The sequence below is a fragment of the Physeter macrocephalus genome, chromosome 14, assembly GCF_002837175.3.
Source record: "Physeter macrocephalus isolate SW-GA chromosome 14, ASM283717v5, whole genome shotgun sequence".
NCBI classification, from domain to species: Eukaryota; Metazoa; Chordata; class Mammalia; order Artiodactyla; family Physeteridae; genus Physeter; species Physeter macrocephalus.
In genome coordinates this window covers 40,227,941-40,245,503 of record NC_041227.1, presented here as the reverse complement: position 1 = coordinate 40,245,503, position 17,563 = coordinate 40,227,941, and the positions used below count along the sequence as shown (strand labels likewise).

General features: G+C 43.2%; 1 protein-coding gene across 3 annotated transcripts in view; it reads right to left on the bottom strand.

The window, feature by feature from the left end:
* Nucleotides 1-17,563, bottom strand: part of MACROD2 (mono-ADP ribosylhydrolase 2) — a 2,044,226-nt gene that overhangs the window by 127,895 nt on the left and 1,898,768 nt on the right. For all 3 annotated transcript variants that reach the window (XM_028499297.2, XM_028499299.2, XM_028499300.1), the window contains exon 12: nucleotides 2,855-2,917. In XM_028499297.2, coding sequence (XP_028355098.1) covers nucleotides 2,855-2,917 — 63 coding nt within the window. The remainder of the gene's footprint in view (nucleotides 1-2,854; nucleotides 2,918-17,563) is intronic.

Below are 17,563 nucleotides of genomic sequence, written 5' to 3'. Positions count from 1 at the left end.
TTCCCTATGCCCTAGATCCAATCCATCAACACATCTTGTTACTTCTACCTCTGGAACAAAACACATCAGGCCATTTTGTCTCCATTTCCAGAAACCTCCATCACTGTTTTCCTGCTATAGTCTTTCAATTGGTCTCACTTTGGTTCTTTTGACCCATTTTCATTCACAGGCAGAGTGAGCTTGTTAAAACAGATTGGGTCCCTCTACTACTAAAAACTTTCCATTGGCTTCTCCTTATAGTTCTAACAAAATCAAATCTTATGCAGTCAGACATAACCTAGTCCTACGATGTCTTCCCAAATCTCGCACCATCTTCTCCCTCATCCATCACACTCCAGCCACTCTGAACTTCCTTCTCCAACCTGTTAAAATCGGCCTGAAATCATTTGCATTATCTGGACCCTCCATCTGAAATGCTCTCCTGCCATTTCATCAGTGAGATTTCACTTTAATTACTGCTCCCTCAGGGAGTCCTCCCCGAGTCCAGCCAACGGAAAGTTGCCTTCTCGGGATTCCTTCTACGTTACCTCATTTCTCCACAATGCATTTGTCACTATCATACTTTTTAAAAATTGTTTATTTTTGGATCACTGCCACCAGAATATAAGTTTCAAGGAAGCAAAGAAATTGTCTTTATTGTTTGCTGCCCTATTTCAGTGTCCAGAACAGTGCCTGGGTCACAGCAAACCCCGGATAGGTACTTGTTAAATGGCTGTTTGAGGAATAGGACCTACCACTTTGATTTGATCATGACAGCAGTCAGAATTGTTGGATTATGCTGGTTTGAGATTGTGCTTTTTGCGTGATATGGAAGAGGCCTGCAGAGTTGTGTAGTTAGAATTGAAGCTGGACATTCTATTGAATGAAAGGAAGCTACTTTTATTTTGGAAGAATAACAGCAGGTCAGAAGGACTTTAGTGACCAGAACTGCATCTCTGACTTCTCTGCTCTTGGATTAGGGACGCAGAGCAGACACAACAATGTATGCTGACACTGGCCAAGAGCACAGACGAATCCTGCCATTGGACTCTGTGCCGGCCAGCAGGCCCACTTAGAAAAGCAAGAAGAGCCCCTCAGGGGTGCATTTAGGAATCTTCTCTACCATGAGAGGCACCCATATTGTGGTGAGAATGCTGTCCATCCAAGAGGTGGAGAAGAGAGCTTGTATTCTCCCACTCTCTCCTAACAGGCAAGATGGTCCTAAATCCATAAAGACACTGCCTGTTCTCAACTGATTAGGGGAAAAGGGATGAATAAATAAAAAGCAGGCAGATGTGTGTGCATGTCTGTATGTGTGTGCCTGTGTATGTGTATGCGTGTGTGTGTGTGTCTGTGAACAGGGGCGGGAGAAATCTATGTCGATAAAGACAGTTTGGGACAGAGCAGTGAATGAATAAAACCTGTAAAACCACAATAGTCAGAGAATGGCCTCAGCTGTCAGCCCCAAACAGTAAAAACAGTGACAGCTTTTCACAGAAGACTCATCTTCCATGGAGCATAACGATGTGGTGGCCGGGAGCTGGGGGTGATGGTGGTGTGGATAACAACAGTTTTCTGTATTAGAAATTCATTCCATTGCAAGGACTACACTTTAGCAAAGGGAGCCAACTGACCCAGTGGCAGGTACACAAGGTCCTTGCTGCCTTGCTTCAGTGCCTTCTCTGATTGGCCTTCTTCAATTCCATCTTCCAGGTTAATAACAAAAGCTTTCAGTTCTCTAGCAAAAGTTCCAAGGTTAATGTAGGAACTTTTCCGTGAAAAACTTATCACGCTACCTGGTTTATTTCTAAGAGTCCAGCATATGGCTTAGGATGTGGCAGGCACATGAGCAGAGCCCACTATTTCAAAGATGCCCCATCCGTTGGGCTCATTAGAGCTAGAAGAATGACTTGGAAAATAGAAAGAAGAAGGAAATTTTTATTTTGGTGGTTATGTTGATAACTGCAAAATTGTGTGAATCATTCTTTTAAAGGAGAGCGTGCCTGAGTACAAAAGTGGGGAGGAAGAAAAGATAAACCTAAGGCAATGACAATCTCTTTTGAGTCTTAAGCACTATTTTATTTAAAAATGTTCAATTTATAATCTACAGTAGAAGATCTCTAAGCATTCCATTGGCACATCTGTTCTTCAGCGAACAGAGTTGATGTCAGGAAGGCTCTGGATCTCATTGAGCTCTGGGTGTGGGGTAGTAAGCCTCTGTCACACCTCACACCATCGTCTACAACATACAGAGAAAGGACCAGAAGCATGGCTCTTCAAAATTTAAAGCGAAACAGTAAAGGACACTTCATTCATTGTGGAAGGAAAGCCTCTGATATATTTCCTGTGAATTTTTTTAAATTAAGTTTTTTGTTTGTTTGTTTGCTCCCTGTGGCATGCAGGATCTTAGTTCCCCGACCAGGGATGGAGGCCGTGCCCCCTGAATTGGGAGCGCAGAGTCCCAACCACCGGACCACCAGGGAAGTCCCCCTGTGAACGTTTTTCATTTCACTTTTTGCCCCAAACTAAATCTGCTGATTTTGACCTGCCCCAAGTCAGCCCAGCTCTGACATTGTCCTTCCAACCTCTGCCCGTCCCGCGTAGAGTATTACTGAGCAAACTGCGATCACACGGGAGAAAATTGGGGCTGGTGATTGAGACCTGAGAGGGAGGGTACCCTTCTGATTGGTGAGCCTGACACTTGTAGTTAACAGGGTTGGTGGCTTCCTGAGGGAGACCTGAACGAGTATTGATATTAACCTTGTGAAACGGTATAAATACGGTATAAATATTTTCAGAAAAAGGCACTAAGTAAAGCCATGTTCACCTCTGGGGATGAGGCCTAGGAGACGCCTCAAAAGAAATCTGAGCTCACCTGCTTCTTGGCTCTGCCCTTCCATTTCTTTGGCACTTGGCTTTTCCTGTGGACCGTTCTCATCTTTCAAGAAAACCACAGAGGAAAAAAAAATATACATCAAGTCAATTTATGAAATATCTCTTTATGGCTAATATACAGCACTGAAATTAATCGTAACCAGTGTAGCATGACTACCCATAAAGCGAGGCAGAGAGATGAATCAGAGGTGTGAAACAGAAAAATTACCTACATAAATAGGTGTATTTATCCTTGTCCCTTCTCACATGATTTGCTTGGTGGAAAGTTGAACTGCAGTAAACAAAATTCACTCCGCAGTTCCAGTAACATCTCTCTCCTTGCACAACATTTCCCAATATGCAATACAAATTTTAATTCCAATCTGCTTTTTTTCCTTGACTCAAGCAATATGCACTGTGTAAGGAAACTTGGTTGATTACGTTCCTATGCCCTTTATATTCCTGCTTGATGTATGCTGCAAAAGAACCCCTATTTTTACTTAATGTTTTAGACATTTACTTACATTTCACACATGACAGTCTAACATATCTATGCTCTGAAATATTCTGTACTGAACAGATCATGCTGGTCAAGTTTATGCCGTAGTACATAACTCCTTGAAAAATTAATAACTGGACAGGTATAATGGTGGCTATATATTAGAAATTAGCTAAAAACTTCCCTTTGGCTTAAAATATATAATATATATCTGTGGATTTATGTGTAGAAAAAAATTAACTCTTCAAAGGCAAATAAAGGCATCATTTTATAATTCATTGCTGGGAGGGTTTCCAAGTCTCTCTGTGTTTGGAAAAAATTTTTTTTAAATGATAAAACATAAGAGATGTAGTGAAAGTACAGAAAACAGAGAAGCAGAAGTTATCAGCACATATTACTATGGGTTAAACATGGCCACAGATCCTTGTCTCTCAAGAAGTGGAATCTATTTCTTGTCTCCTTAAATTTGAACTGGTTCTGTGACTTGTTTAGACCAGTGAAATGTGGAAGTGATGTCTGGGCCCCCCAAGCCAAGGCCTCAGAGGACTAGCAGCTTCCACTTTCTCCCTCTGGGAATCCAGCCACCCTGCTGTAAAGACACTCAGATTAGGCCCCCAGGTGGAGAGGGGTACATGGAGCAGCACAGAGGGGCCAGACACGTGGGTGAAGCCTTTTCCCACCTTCCAGCCCAGCCCTGCTGCCAGCTGAATGCACCCAACTGATGACATCAGCCAAGGCCACAAGGAACAGAAGAATCACCCAGCTGAGCCCTTTGAAAATTCCTGCCCACAGCCAGGTTCAGATCACTTAAACTTGTTTTACTTGACTGCTTTGACCCACCATCTGCTACAACTATCAACACTTAATCCAGAGGCAAGAGGATGGGGAATCCTCCCCAGAGGAGGACTCAACTAGTGGAGCTGAAACAGGAGCCTCAGAAGCAATGGGGAAACAGTTTACCAAGCAGCTCTGAAAAACAACCTTTTGAGGAGAGTTGCAAATGGAAAAACATTTGGAATTGACCTGAACGAAAGAAAAATTTTATAACAGAATGACAGAGATAAATAAATAAATAAATAAGAGTGACACTGACATGGGGAAGGGATGCTATCAATGAATAAATATATCAGTATGTATATAATTCCCTCTGGCCAGCACTGTGCCATTGGTCACGTGGAACACAGTATAACCTGGGATGGCTCTGTAACTCTGTAAACCCAAGGTTCTGCATGACATATTTACAAGGATATTTCTGATATTTTCTCTGTTCTGGTTCTCCGCGGAGGCACTGGCACTGGCTTTTGCTGTAGGAAGGAAATAGCCATCACTGCTGTTCCTGCTCCCTTAACAAGGCCAAGTTCATGCAGGAGCATGTGTCAAAAACATAAGTCAGTGTTTCCCCCTTTCTCCCACCAAATGGACTCAGACTCAACCAGGAGAGATCTACCAGTTTTCCTATCTCCCCCAAAAGACACCCCCCCTTCTTTTTTGGCCGTGCCATACAGCACGTGGGGTCTTAGTTCCCCCACCGGGGATCGAACCTGCATCCCTTGCATTGGAAGCGTGGAATCTTTTTTTTGGGAAGCATGGAGTCTTAACCAATGGACAGCCAGGGAAGTCCCAGACAGACCTTTTAACACAGATTCCGCAAGAGGCTTGAAGTCTGCAGTGACAGGCTGCTTTTAAAATTAGTCTGGTGACCACATCTCCTATGGAGTGGGAGGTAAAAATCTTATGAAGAGAGGAAGGTAAGAAGGGAAAGAGAAACAACTGAGTCACAGGAAGGTGAAGAATTGTTTCCACCAGTTCTAAATTCATGAAAAGGAAATTCATGGTCAGACCCCCAAGTCCAACTTTATAATAGTAAAAACCAGTCTGGCTCTTTATCTAACCTACTGCTACTGGGTTTTACCCTTAGTCCCTGTACCCTTGGCCCCACTCCCTAACGCAGTCTGGCATGTTCTGTTTTCGACTTTGAGTCTTGGCTGTGGGGTGGTCTGGTTGCAGGATTTCTGCCCTTGGGAAGCAAATTCAAGAAACACTTGGCATGTTTATCACGGAGTAAATGCCTTCTAGAAGAATGCTGGATTTGGCATTTGAGTAACTTGCCCTCAAATGAAAAGGCTCAGGTATATTGCTTTCATCAATTTCCAAAGACAGTGCACCCTCAAGGCCAGCAGGGGGAACCAGTGTAGAAGTCTGGCTTTCAAAGGCCAGTTGATAACATTCTCGGGCAATTAGGATAGCATTCATGTCACTTTTAGAAGGACAGTTTGGCTGGCTTCTAACATTCCATCCATTTAAAATACCTCAATTGGGTGAGTTCTTAGTGAAACAGTGGGCTTCCTCTCGTAGGAAAGAAAAAAATCCCATTATACATTTACCCGTAAGTATTTGATAAGAACAAGCTTTCCTTTTATCAGCCTTGTCTGTCTAGCTATCTTCACAGAAAGCATATAAACAATAAAAAGTCAAGTAGAGTGGGGAATGTAAACTTGTGGTTTTTAGAAGGGATTTAAAAGGCTTACGATAAATGTGAAGAAATATAGGGAAATGACAGGCTATTTTGTGAGCTTAAAACATGTCACACGGAAACTAAATTCTCTTAGTTGATATACCTATAGGATCCCATATTTACTTCCGATAATAAATTTCCATATCATTCACATTGAATGTCACATAATACTACTTTCCCACACCAAAAAGCACAGTGACCTGTGTGAATTCTAATGGTTGGATCATTTTTGCTTCTCCAGTATTAAAACCATGCCCTCTGTTCTTTCAATCCATACTTATGGAGCACGTAATACATGCAAGGATATTTCAGGAATTTTATAGAAATAAAAATAAGAGACTCCTGCTGTGAAGTTGGAAACGAGTAGAACCCTGCAGGTTTCCCCCTCCTTCCCCAAGTATAAAACCGAGCAGTTAATGATTAGGAAAATAGAGTCACAGACTCAGTGTCTGATGTTCATTCCTGAGTTGTTTTACAGATACCATCACTGCCACCAGAGGAAAAATAGTTAACTGCATGATGACCACACGCTAGCCATGACATAAGCTGCTCCAACTTGAGTCTCTGGCTACCACAATTCCAAGGACTGGCCTCAAGAGAATGGGATTAACATTATTGCTCATAATAATCTATATCTTTGTAGGTATCAAAATAATTGTAGCTTGTTCTGCCCATATATGTAAGCAGGCAACTAAAATTGTCAGCAAAGAGATGCTACAGACCCATGTTGACATCTTCCAGTCTGAGAATACGTCACCTATGTCAGCATGAAAAAGTTACAGAAGACAGACCTTCACCCCTAATCCCATAGAAATGGAATGATGTCTGAAAAGTGGGGATTCATAAGCAGTTCTTTGCAGGAAACTGCCCTCAGCAGGAAGCCCCTTTTCTTGTCACTTTAGCAAAGCTATACCGTAACTAATTTTAAACAAGGTACCCCCATGCTCTACTCATCTCCGGCCCAAGAACACCTTTCAAATCTTTAAATCGCACAATAATTTGTCTGTTCTTCTGGTAGATCAAAGAAGTAGGAATGAAGAATAAGTAATTAACAGATGACTAGGTCTCTTCCCTAGCTTCCCCTTCAGAATCTCGTGAACAAACTGTGTGACCACACTGTGTGAACATGATAACGTGTAGGGGAAGATAATAAGAAGTCCATGAGCCTGCATGCAGTGGGGGAATGGTGACCACTCTGACGCCCCATCTCAATGATTAACTGAGACTACTCCCCTCCTTGCCTTTAAAACTTTCATGGCTGAGCGGAATCTTTGGAGGTGGCTTTTGGGGGATGCTGAGTCCACCATCTCCCCAGATTGCTGGCATTCTGATGAAAGGTACCTTTCCTTTCTATCATTGGTGAGTATTGATTTTGTAAGCGGTAAGCAGCAGGACCACCCCCCCCATCAGATAACAAAGTGAATTCGTTTAATTGTGTAGTTCATGCTTAATTTTATATGGACGAGCTTTATAAGGGCAAAATTTCAATGTTGTGGCTACAAATTGCTATCCTGATATTTGCAGTTCCATTTTTGAACTGTGTGTGGGGATGGGAAGAGCAAGGGAATGTAAATCAGAACAAATTCATCCTTGCTACTGGGGAAACAACCGGATGGGTACTGCCTGCTGGTATACTATTACATTTTCTTATAAAGGCCCAAGATTTCTGGACCTGGACAGGGCGCAGGCAATTCAAATACAGTGCTTTGCAGATTGGATTATTGATTCCAATTCTTCAGTTCCCTGTAATGGATTATTTATCTCAGTGTCCTCTGATTTTTGTTGGACTTGACCAAGCGATATGGCTAATGAAATGTTAGCGGACATGATAGGAGCAAAGAGCTTGAACGTGTTGCATAATTGGACTTGGTGTTTGTGCTTCTGACACTGGCCATGACAAGAAGATGCCTCTGCAGCTGCTGGTTTAAAGAGGAACAGGAGCGGCCTTGGCCCAAGTTACAGTCTGGAGGCAAGCCCAGAAAACTCACAGCTTGAATTAGAACTGCCCAGCTGAGCCCAGCCTACATCAGTGGAACCACGGTCAACCTGTAAACTTGTGAGCATGAGAATAAATCTTTTAGTTACGGCACTGCACTACGGGGTGACTTGTTACACAGTATTATTGTGACAATAGCTGATTAATACAAATGGCATATTAATTTTTCTTAGGTCAGGAAGACTCAGTTATTTTTTTCAACTCAGCACTTTTTCATTTATAAGGAATTCAGTCTTAAATTTTGTATTTTGCCACCCAGCTACATTCTCATCTTACACATTCCAAAACTCTCTAGAAGACACACCCTCAAAAAATAAATTTAGCTTATATAAGGAGTGCTCTCAATGAGTATGCACTGCCATCAATGTTTATGTTTTATTTAACAGAGTTATGTGGGCAGCAGGATAATATTATTGATAGTTAATACCAGCTAACTTGTATTGGATATTGGCTATGTTCTGCTCAGTGTCTAAGTGCTCTGATTACATTATCAAATTTAATTCTCATAACAACCCAATGAGGTAGGTATTATTATTATCCACATTTCATGGATGGGGAAACTGAGACACAGAGATGTGAAATAATTTCCCTGAGATCCCACAGTGATGTCAGCAGGGTTTCAACCCAGTCAGCTCACACCAGTGCCCACTAGTGCCTCCCTGGAAATGCAACTAGTATTTGTTAGCTGGGTAAGCTGGTTAAATTATGGGTCAGTAAAAGCATGGGAAAATGATACTTAATATAATAGCTGAAGAATTAAACTATAATCTCATACAAATTAATGTAGAACACCAAGAACATTGAGAAACTAGCTCTTCTGACACTTAAGCTGGATGGGTGCAAAGCTACAACTCTAAATTTGTTTTTTAATACTAAAGATACTTTTATTTGGAACTAATTTTAAACAATGGAGAGTTACAAGAACAGTACAAGAAACTTTCTTTTTTGCCCTGAACCATGTGAGAGGAAGTTGGGGATATAATCACCCCCTTATTACCCCCATCAGCCCTGAATACTTTAGTCTGTATTTTCTACAAAGACATTCTTCTTCATGACCACAATGCAACCACCAAGATCAGGAGATTAGCAGTGATGACATTCCTACCATAGAAGCCACAGACCACAGTCAAGTTTTGCCAATTTTCTAAGAATACCTTTCACAGCAATCTAGGATCACACACTGCCTTTTGTTGTCCTGTTTCTTTAGCGTCCTTCAATCTGAGACCGAGATGCCCTCCTGACCTCACCTGCACTCCGCACGGGGGGCGGGGGCGGGTTCACCACCTCACCACCACCACTTCAATGTGAATACCTACCTTGCTCAGCCCTGCTTAGTGGTTTCAGGAAGAAAGAAAGCAAAGAATGAAAGAAGTGGGGGGCAGTGGATGCTAGTTTCAAACATTTAAACATTTTGTTCTGGAGGTGTCATCAGCCAATTGATCTATCTTAATAGATTGAGCTTAGAAAAGTAAGTTCCCGAATTGGCTGCCTCACTACTTTAATGAAAAGCCTCATGCATGTGGCTATTCCAGTGCAGATGAAAGAGGTGTACAGATGGGCACTCACCATCTGACATGAGCGGTAGCTGCTGCCTCCTAGGCACCAGGCATTTACGCACCTCCGACCCCTTACTGTGAATCCCTCCACAGCCCTACTTAGACTTTTATCTACATTTTTACAGATGAAGATTTCAAGGTTGTGGGAGGTTAAATAGCTTCCCTGAAGTCCCACAATTATTGGCAGAGCTGAGACTCTAACTCAGGTCCAGACTGTGCCAAAGCCTGAGGTCTTTCTTGCCTTGCAGATTCCTGTGACCTCTTCTGACCCTTGAGAGCTAAATTGTAAGTCTTCCGCTGAGAAAGATACTCTTGCTGTTCCTGAGGTGTCCTCAGCAACCAGTACAGTGCCTACAATCCCACAGGGGCTCCAAAAACACTTGTCAAGGGATTAAGAAGGAAACTTCATTCTCCCCTAAGAAGTAATAATTTTGTTGTCATTCAAACCATATTTCAGCTCTCAATGTAGAAAAGGTATGGTGTTTATCTGAGCCTCTGGTTGAACCTCATTAAATTGTGGACAGTTAAAAAATGTCACATCTCGGGCTTCTCTGGTGGCGCAGTGGTTGAGAATCCACCTGCCAATGCAGGGGACACGGGTTCGAGCCCTGGTCCAGGAAGATCCCACATGCCGCAGAGCAACTAAGCCCGTGTACCACAACTGCTGAGCCTGCACTCTAGAGCCCATGAGCCACAACTACTGAGCCCACGTGCTGCAATTACTGAAGCCCGCATGCCTAGAGCCTGTGCTCTGCAACAAGAGAAGCCACCACAACGACAAGCCTGTGCGCCGCAATGAAGAGTAGCCCCCACTTGCCACGACAAGAGAAAGCCCGTGTGCAGCAAAAAAGACCCAATGCAGCCAAAAATAAAAATAAATTAATTAATTTTAAAAAGTCACATCTCTTTGATCACAAATAATGGTTCCTAAAAATCAAATGTGGTACCATGTAGGAAGCAGCAGTAGTTAGAGTTCATCTGATTTTACCACCACCCTGGTCCAGCCTCCATCCCCCCTCTCCTGGATTGGGGCAATGGCCCTTATTCTCAACCTAGAAGCCAGATGGCTTGATTTAAAATGTTTAAGTCAGATCACACCATTCCTCTGCTCACATGCTCCAAAACGCTCAAAGGCAGCAAGGCCTGTGTGCTGGAGAACCTGCTGTTTTCCTGCCCTGACTTCTTTCTAATCTCCTCCCCACTCACTCGCTCCAGCCACACGGGGCTCTGTGCTGTTCCTCCGGCACATGAGGGTGTCTTCTCCCCAGGTCTTTGTACTGCCCGTCCCATCCCCTCTGCCTAGACTGCTTTTCCCCCAGGTTCTTCAAGTCTTTGCTCAAACATCCCCCTTTTCAAACTGTGCTGAACGTGTCACTTAAAATTGCAACATCTCCCCGTCTCCACACACTCCATTCCCACCCTAATCTGCTTTTTATTTTTGTCTTTTTCAATCATCCATCACCTTCTAGTATTTAATTTAGGTAGGTGTTATGTTCATTGTTTACACATATCTGCCCCTAATTGAGTGTAAGCTCCACCAAGGCAGGGATCTTTGCTTCGTTGTCTGCTGTCTCCTAAGAACCTAGACTGAGCATATGCTGTTCAAAAAATATTTGTGAATTAACGAAACATGCTCATCCTTTACCTGGCCTTGCATGGTTACTTTACAAATTAATTAGGGGAAAAGGGGAAAATTACTTCCTGTTCCACGTTCCTCAGGTTACTTATGAAATATGAAGTTCCTACATCATGTGGGGCAGAAGTTTTTAAGAAAGGTAGCCTAGACACAGAGCCCAGGCTCTAGTTACAATACACCTGTCACCATTTTGTCTTCTTACTGGAGCAGTTACCTTACAGAAGGAATCCCTTCCCCAGGCCAGTGGAGGTTATGTGTGGAACTTGTTACAATGCAGTTATCCAGATGGATGACTTAGAACCCCCTGGGAATGGAGTGGGGCACACAGAGCCCATTTGGGGAGATGCTGAGCAGTGCTCTCCTGGCCGCTAGTAGAAGTTCACTCAAAATAAACTCAAATAGTATTACAACCACACCCCATTCACAGAGGCTGTGTAAGACCCATGGCTGGTCTTCAATTTTAGGACAGAGAAGACCATCATCTGGTCCTACCTCCTTCCAAGAATGTCCCAAAACAGCCTATTTGTGTGTTTAGGGGGAAGAGGAAATAATTAAACCCAGGGGTCCCCAACCCACGGACCGCAGACCAGTACTGGTCTGTAGCCTGTTAGGAACTGGGCCGCACAGCAGGAGGTGAGCGGCAGGTGAGTGAGTGAGGCTTCATCTGCCGCTCCCCATTGCTCCCCATCACTCACATTACCGCCTGAACCATCCTCCCCCACCCACCGTCCATGGAAAAATTGTCTTCCACGAAACCGGTCCCTGGTGCCAAAAAGGTTGGGGACTGCTGATCCGCTGATTAAACCTGTTATTTTTAAAGCATATGTATCTGTTAAGGGAGACCTAAATGTGATGCAAGTTCAAGGAAAGGAACCGCATGAGACTGTAGCATGCAACCGTCTCTTCCATATATTTTGTAGGTTGGTAAGTAGAGTGTCAAGTATACAATACGAAACTCAACAAATATCTGCCACAGGATTGAACTTTATAGCATTTCCACAAGGAAGGTATGACCCCAGCATACCAAAACTTGCCAGTGGCATATCTTGGTATAAAAATAGCACAAGGCAATGCACCAGAGAACTATTTTCAATATCACACATCCCCTCTTAATAGATAACATATAGTTCTCCCATATGGCATATTAGTACAAATACTTTTACTCTGATATGGTTAGTTTAATCCAAGGATTTCCAAGTACTTTACAAACACTATTCATTAGTGCAGTCTTCCCTGGGAAAGTTGCAACGCCTCACAGAAATACAAAACACAATTAATAACCATTAAGGAACGACAATAATAAGAAACATATTAATGTGTGTGTGTTTTTTTTTTTAAAGAATAGGAAACCAACAAAGGGGAATTAAGCAACTTTCCATAAGTATTCTAATGAATTCATGGTGCAGCTAGGGTTAGAAATCAACTTATGCTGGTGTTCATGGTTATAAATTACACTGGTTTTCAGGTAGTAAAACATAATCCGGTGTCTACATCATAACTGGGAAAATTATGACCAAAATAAAGCTTAGCACAATAGTGGGCTTCTTTTGCTCTCTCTCAAACACAACAATAATTGTACTTTTTCGCTAACTTTAAGACCTCAGATTAAATTTCCTTCTAAAAATTGTATTTCTCGCTATTTTCATTTATGTTTCTGAACTGAGATAACTGGTGTGCCTACACATTTTGTTTAAAACAGGCACACATTGTGCTCTGTGCAGATGTTAAATACAGAACTGGCAAGAAAAAACACTGTTTTGCCTTTTTGTTGAAGAACAGAAAATACATAAAGATGTTCTCTGAAAGAAGAATCATCCCGTGAATAAATTCAAAAGCTGTTAGGCATCTTTGTCATGAATTAATGTTTGTTGAGTACCTACAAAGTTCAAGATGGTGGAGAGGGAATAAATTAGGTTATTTGAAAGACAAAAGACTTTCCCTTTGAGAGTTGACAAAAGAAAGATGGATGGAGTGGTTTCCTGAGAGGTACCTGCCCGCAGAAGGTGAAATTAAAGCTTGAGGCAATCCAGAGAGAAACGTAAAATTTCATCTCATATAGGTAGATCTCAATAAATGTTGGGTATTTCAGCTGAATTAAATGAGAAATATCTGACTAAGTGCTTCGATTATCCACTTTGCTTTGTCCACATGGCTCTTTGGGAAATCACTGATTGAAGATGTACATGTGCTGAGTGCAAGTGTCCCTTGGGGAGGTGACAATTCAATACACATATACGTGAAGTTGCACAAGGTCCACTTACAATGGGAAGTTAAAACCTCCATTTTAGTGTTTCTATCCTTTCTCCCCTTTAAAATAGTTGCTCCTTCAGTGTTGAAACATGCTATTTTAAGTGGTGAAAATAAAAATTTTAAGACGCTGATTTGGTATTTTGAGCTTTAGGGTGAAAGCAATGTATGGGTTTTCCACAATTCAAAATGAACTTTTTATAAACATGTGCCCTAACTCAAAAATAATCCTATAGATGATAAAACTTGACAACCACTCCTAAGCTTACTATCAACTATAAAAACAACAGTGCTATATATATGTATTTTATCTCTCTTTAAAAATGGTGGAATTCCAGTAATGGTTTTAACCAAATATTTACTTAATAGATATTAAGCTAGTTAATGGCTATCGGGCACTAAAAATGTGGTGTGTCCAAGTTGAGATGTGCTGTGAATGACAACTACACATCTGGTTTTGAAGACAGCACAACAAAATATAAAATAGTTACAATTTTTGTATTGACTACATGTTGAAATGACAACAGTTTGGTTATATTGGGATAAATAAAATATAGAGTTACAATTAATGTTGCCTGTTTCTCTTACTTTTTGAAAAAACATTGCTTCTCAAAATTTAAAAAAAATTCTCAAAATTTAAAAAAGATAAAAGTTATATATTCATTTATGGGTCATATTATAATTCTCTTGCATGGTGCTACTCTCGAGATAATTGGTGAGGAATGGAACAGCGCAGCAGATAGATACTGAAGCGGAAGCTGTCAAATCCCCACCGTTGTCCCTTGGGACCCTCCTCTGATCTCCGTGAACTCCCATGGCTGTGGCTTCTCCTTGTGAACACGTGTGGCACTCTACCATAGGGGTTTTTCTAGTCTCAACAGGATACTTGTCCTGTACAGCCAATTTGGAAGCAGCCCTCAACCAGTGATGGACAGGAGTAGGAAATTAACACCTGCTTTCATGCCCCCTGAGTGGGACAACTCTGAGGCTCCCACATGGTCTCCCAGAGTTCTCCTGCAGGACCCAGTCCTGCATTTCTCTCATTCCCTTCCCTGTCTCATATCCCTACTTCCCTCCTGGTGCTTCCTGGAATCACTCCCCAAATCAACTGCTTGCCCTTGAATGCTTGTCTTAGGGTGGGCTTCTAGGGAACCTGATCTAAGACTTTTTTTTTTTTTTTTTTTGCGTTATGCGGGCCTCTCCCTGCTGTGGCCCCTTGATAGATGGTCATTTGAGCTTCTAGGGAACCTGATCTAAGACTTTTTTTTTTTTTTTTTGCGTTATGCGGGCCTCTCACTGCTGTGGCCACCCTCGCTGCAGAGCACAGGCTCTGGATGCGCAGGCTCACCGGCCATGGCTCACGGGCCCAGCCGCTCTGCGGAATGTGGGATCCTCCCGGACCGTGGCACGAACCCGTGTCCCCTGCATGGGCAGGCGGACTCTCAACCACTGCGCCACCAGGGAAGCCCTAAGACATTGTCCCCAATCATGATAAATGCTAGTAGAGGCAAGGGCTTCTAAGGTCATCAGAGAGGGCTTCCCTGTGGAAAGGGCATTTGAGTTGAGAAGTTAAGGCATTTACTATGTGAAATTAATCAGTAGAAATGAATAAGGCAAAAAGGGAGAGATGGATGAGTGTTCCAGGTGGAGCGAAGAGCATGTCCAAAGGCCCTTATGTGGGAAAGACCCTGGCATCTTTGAAGACTTGGGGTGGCCAATGGGGCTGAAGCTTAGATGGCGAGGGCCACAAGCTTGGCTTAAATGAGAGCTATGCAGGCAAATGTAGTAGGAGGAATTAACGTGGAGAGGAAATGTTCCAAGGTGGGGAACAAGACTAGAGGTGACAGTGAGCATGCGTGATTGGGAGTCACTGCTGGAGCACTGTCAGCAAGGGGAGTGGAGCACGGAGAGAAGCCAGATGAAGAACTAGCGGTCTTATTACAAAGGGCTTTGTACCCTTTGCTAAGGAGGCAGAGGCTTCCATGGAGGGTACTAGGGAGCCATGGAAGTGTTCTCTCTCACATGGCTGCTTTGTGGAGGATGGATTGATGGGGGTAGCAGGACCAGGTAAGTGACCCATATGGAATTGATTAAAATACTCCAGACAAGAGATGATAAAAGTCTGAGAGAAAGGGGTGGCAGGTGAAGAGAGAGAGAATAGGATGGAATGAGGAGATATTCAAGCATAGAATCAACTGGCTTTGTTGAGTAGCTGGAGGCATGAAGGATGAAGAGTGGTTCCAGCCTCTACTGGATAAGAGCTTAAAATTATCCCATTTAACACTCATAACAACTTCCTGATACAGACGTGAAAACTATTCTATTTTATAGGTGAGGAAATGATGTTTGTTATTTTAACTCTTTCAAAGGTTCTACAGCTAGTAGGGTATGGAAACGGGATTGGAGCCTTGGTCATCTGCTTCCAAGTGAAATCTGTTCATCATGATGCTCTAATGCTGGAATCCCAGCCAAGCATATGGCCTGGGAGCACTGGAGGTTGGAGGGCTATTACTGAACCTGGGAAACAAAGGGGAACATGCTGATGTAACGTGCCCATGAGATATGTTGTAGAGATGTTTCAGTAGAAAGGAAGTGAAGCCAAGCAGATGGAGAGGAAAAACAGTCCAGGAGAAATCCTTCTAAAATAATATTTGGGGAGGTTCGAGAGAAGATGGCGGAAGAGTAAGACGCGGAGATCACCTTCCTCCCCACAGATACATCAGAAATACATCTACACGTGAAACTGCTGCTATAGAATACCCACTGGTGCCGACCAGCACTCACCAGCCCGAGAGGCTTGTCTGCTCACCCGCTGGGACGGGCGGGGTCTGGGAGCTGAGGCTCGGGCTTTGGTTGGATCGCAGGGAGAGGACTGGGGTTGGCGGCGTGAACACAGCCTGAAGGGGTTAGTGCACCACGGCTAGCCGGGAGGGAGTCCGGGAAAAGTCTGGACTTGCCGAAGAGGCAAGAGACTTTTTCTTCCTTCTTTGTTTCCTGGTGCGCGAGGAGAGGGGATTCAGAGCGCTGCTTAAAGGAGCTCCAGAGACGGGCGTGAGTCGCGGTTAACAGTGCGGACCCCAGAGACGGGCATGAGACGCTAAGGCTGCTGCTGCCGCCACCAAGAAGCCTGTGTGCAAGCACAGGTCACTCTCCACACCTCCCCTCCCGGGAGCCTGTGCAGCCCGCCACTGCCAGGGTCCCGTGATCCAGGGACAACTTCCCTGGGAGAACACATGGCGCGCCTCAGACAGGTGCAAAGTCAAGGTGGCCTCTGCCGCCACAGGCTCGCCCCACATCCGTACCCCTCCCTCCCGCCGGCCTGAGTGAGCCAGAGCCCCCGATTCAGCTGCTCCTTTAACCCCGTCCAGCCTGAGTGAAGAACAGACGCCCTCAGGGGACCTACAGGCAGAGGTGAGGCCAAATCCAAAGCTGAACCCCGGGAGCTGTGCGAACAAAGAAGAGAAAGGGAATACCTGAATAGACAACAAATCCTCCCAAATTTAGTAGGTGGACTTTGGGAGCAATGATATATATATATTTTTCCCTTTTTGTCTTTTGAGAGTGTGTATGTGTATTCTTCTGTGTGTGACTTTGTCTGTAGAGCTTTGCTTTTACAATTTGTCCTAGGATTCTGTGTCTGTTTTCTTTCTTTTCTTTTTTTTTCTTTTTAGTATAGTTTTTAGCACTGTTATCATTGGTGGATTTGTTTTTTGGTTTGGTTGCTCTGTTCTTTATTGTTTTTTAATTAGATAAAAAAATTTTTTAAATAATTTTTTATTTTAATAACTTTATTTTATTTTACTTTATTTTATTTTATCTCCTTTCTTTCTTTCTTTCTTTCTTTCTTTCTTTCTTTCTTTCTTTCTTTCTTTCTCCCTTTCTTTCTCCCTTTTTTTCTTCTTTTTCTCCCTTTTATTCTGAACCATGTGGATGAAAGGCTCTTGGTGCTCCAGCCTGGAGTCAGTGCTGTGCCTCTGAGGTGAGAGAGCCAACTTCAGGACACTAGTCCACAAGTCACCTCCCAGCTCCACGTAATATCAAATGGTGAAAATCTCCCAGAGATCTCCATCTCAACGCCAAGACCCAGCTTCACTCAACGACCAGCAAGCTACAGTGCTGGACACCCTATGCCAAAAAACAAGCAAGACAGGAACACAGACCCATCCATTAGCAGAGAGGCTGCCTAAAATCATAATAAGGCCACAGACACCCCAAAACACACCACCAGACGTGGACCTGCCCACCAGAAAGACAAGATCCA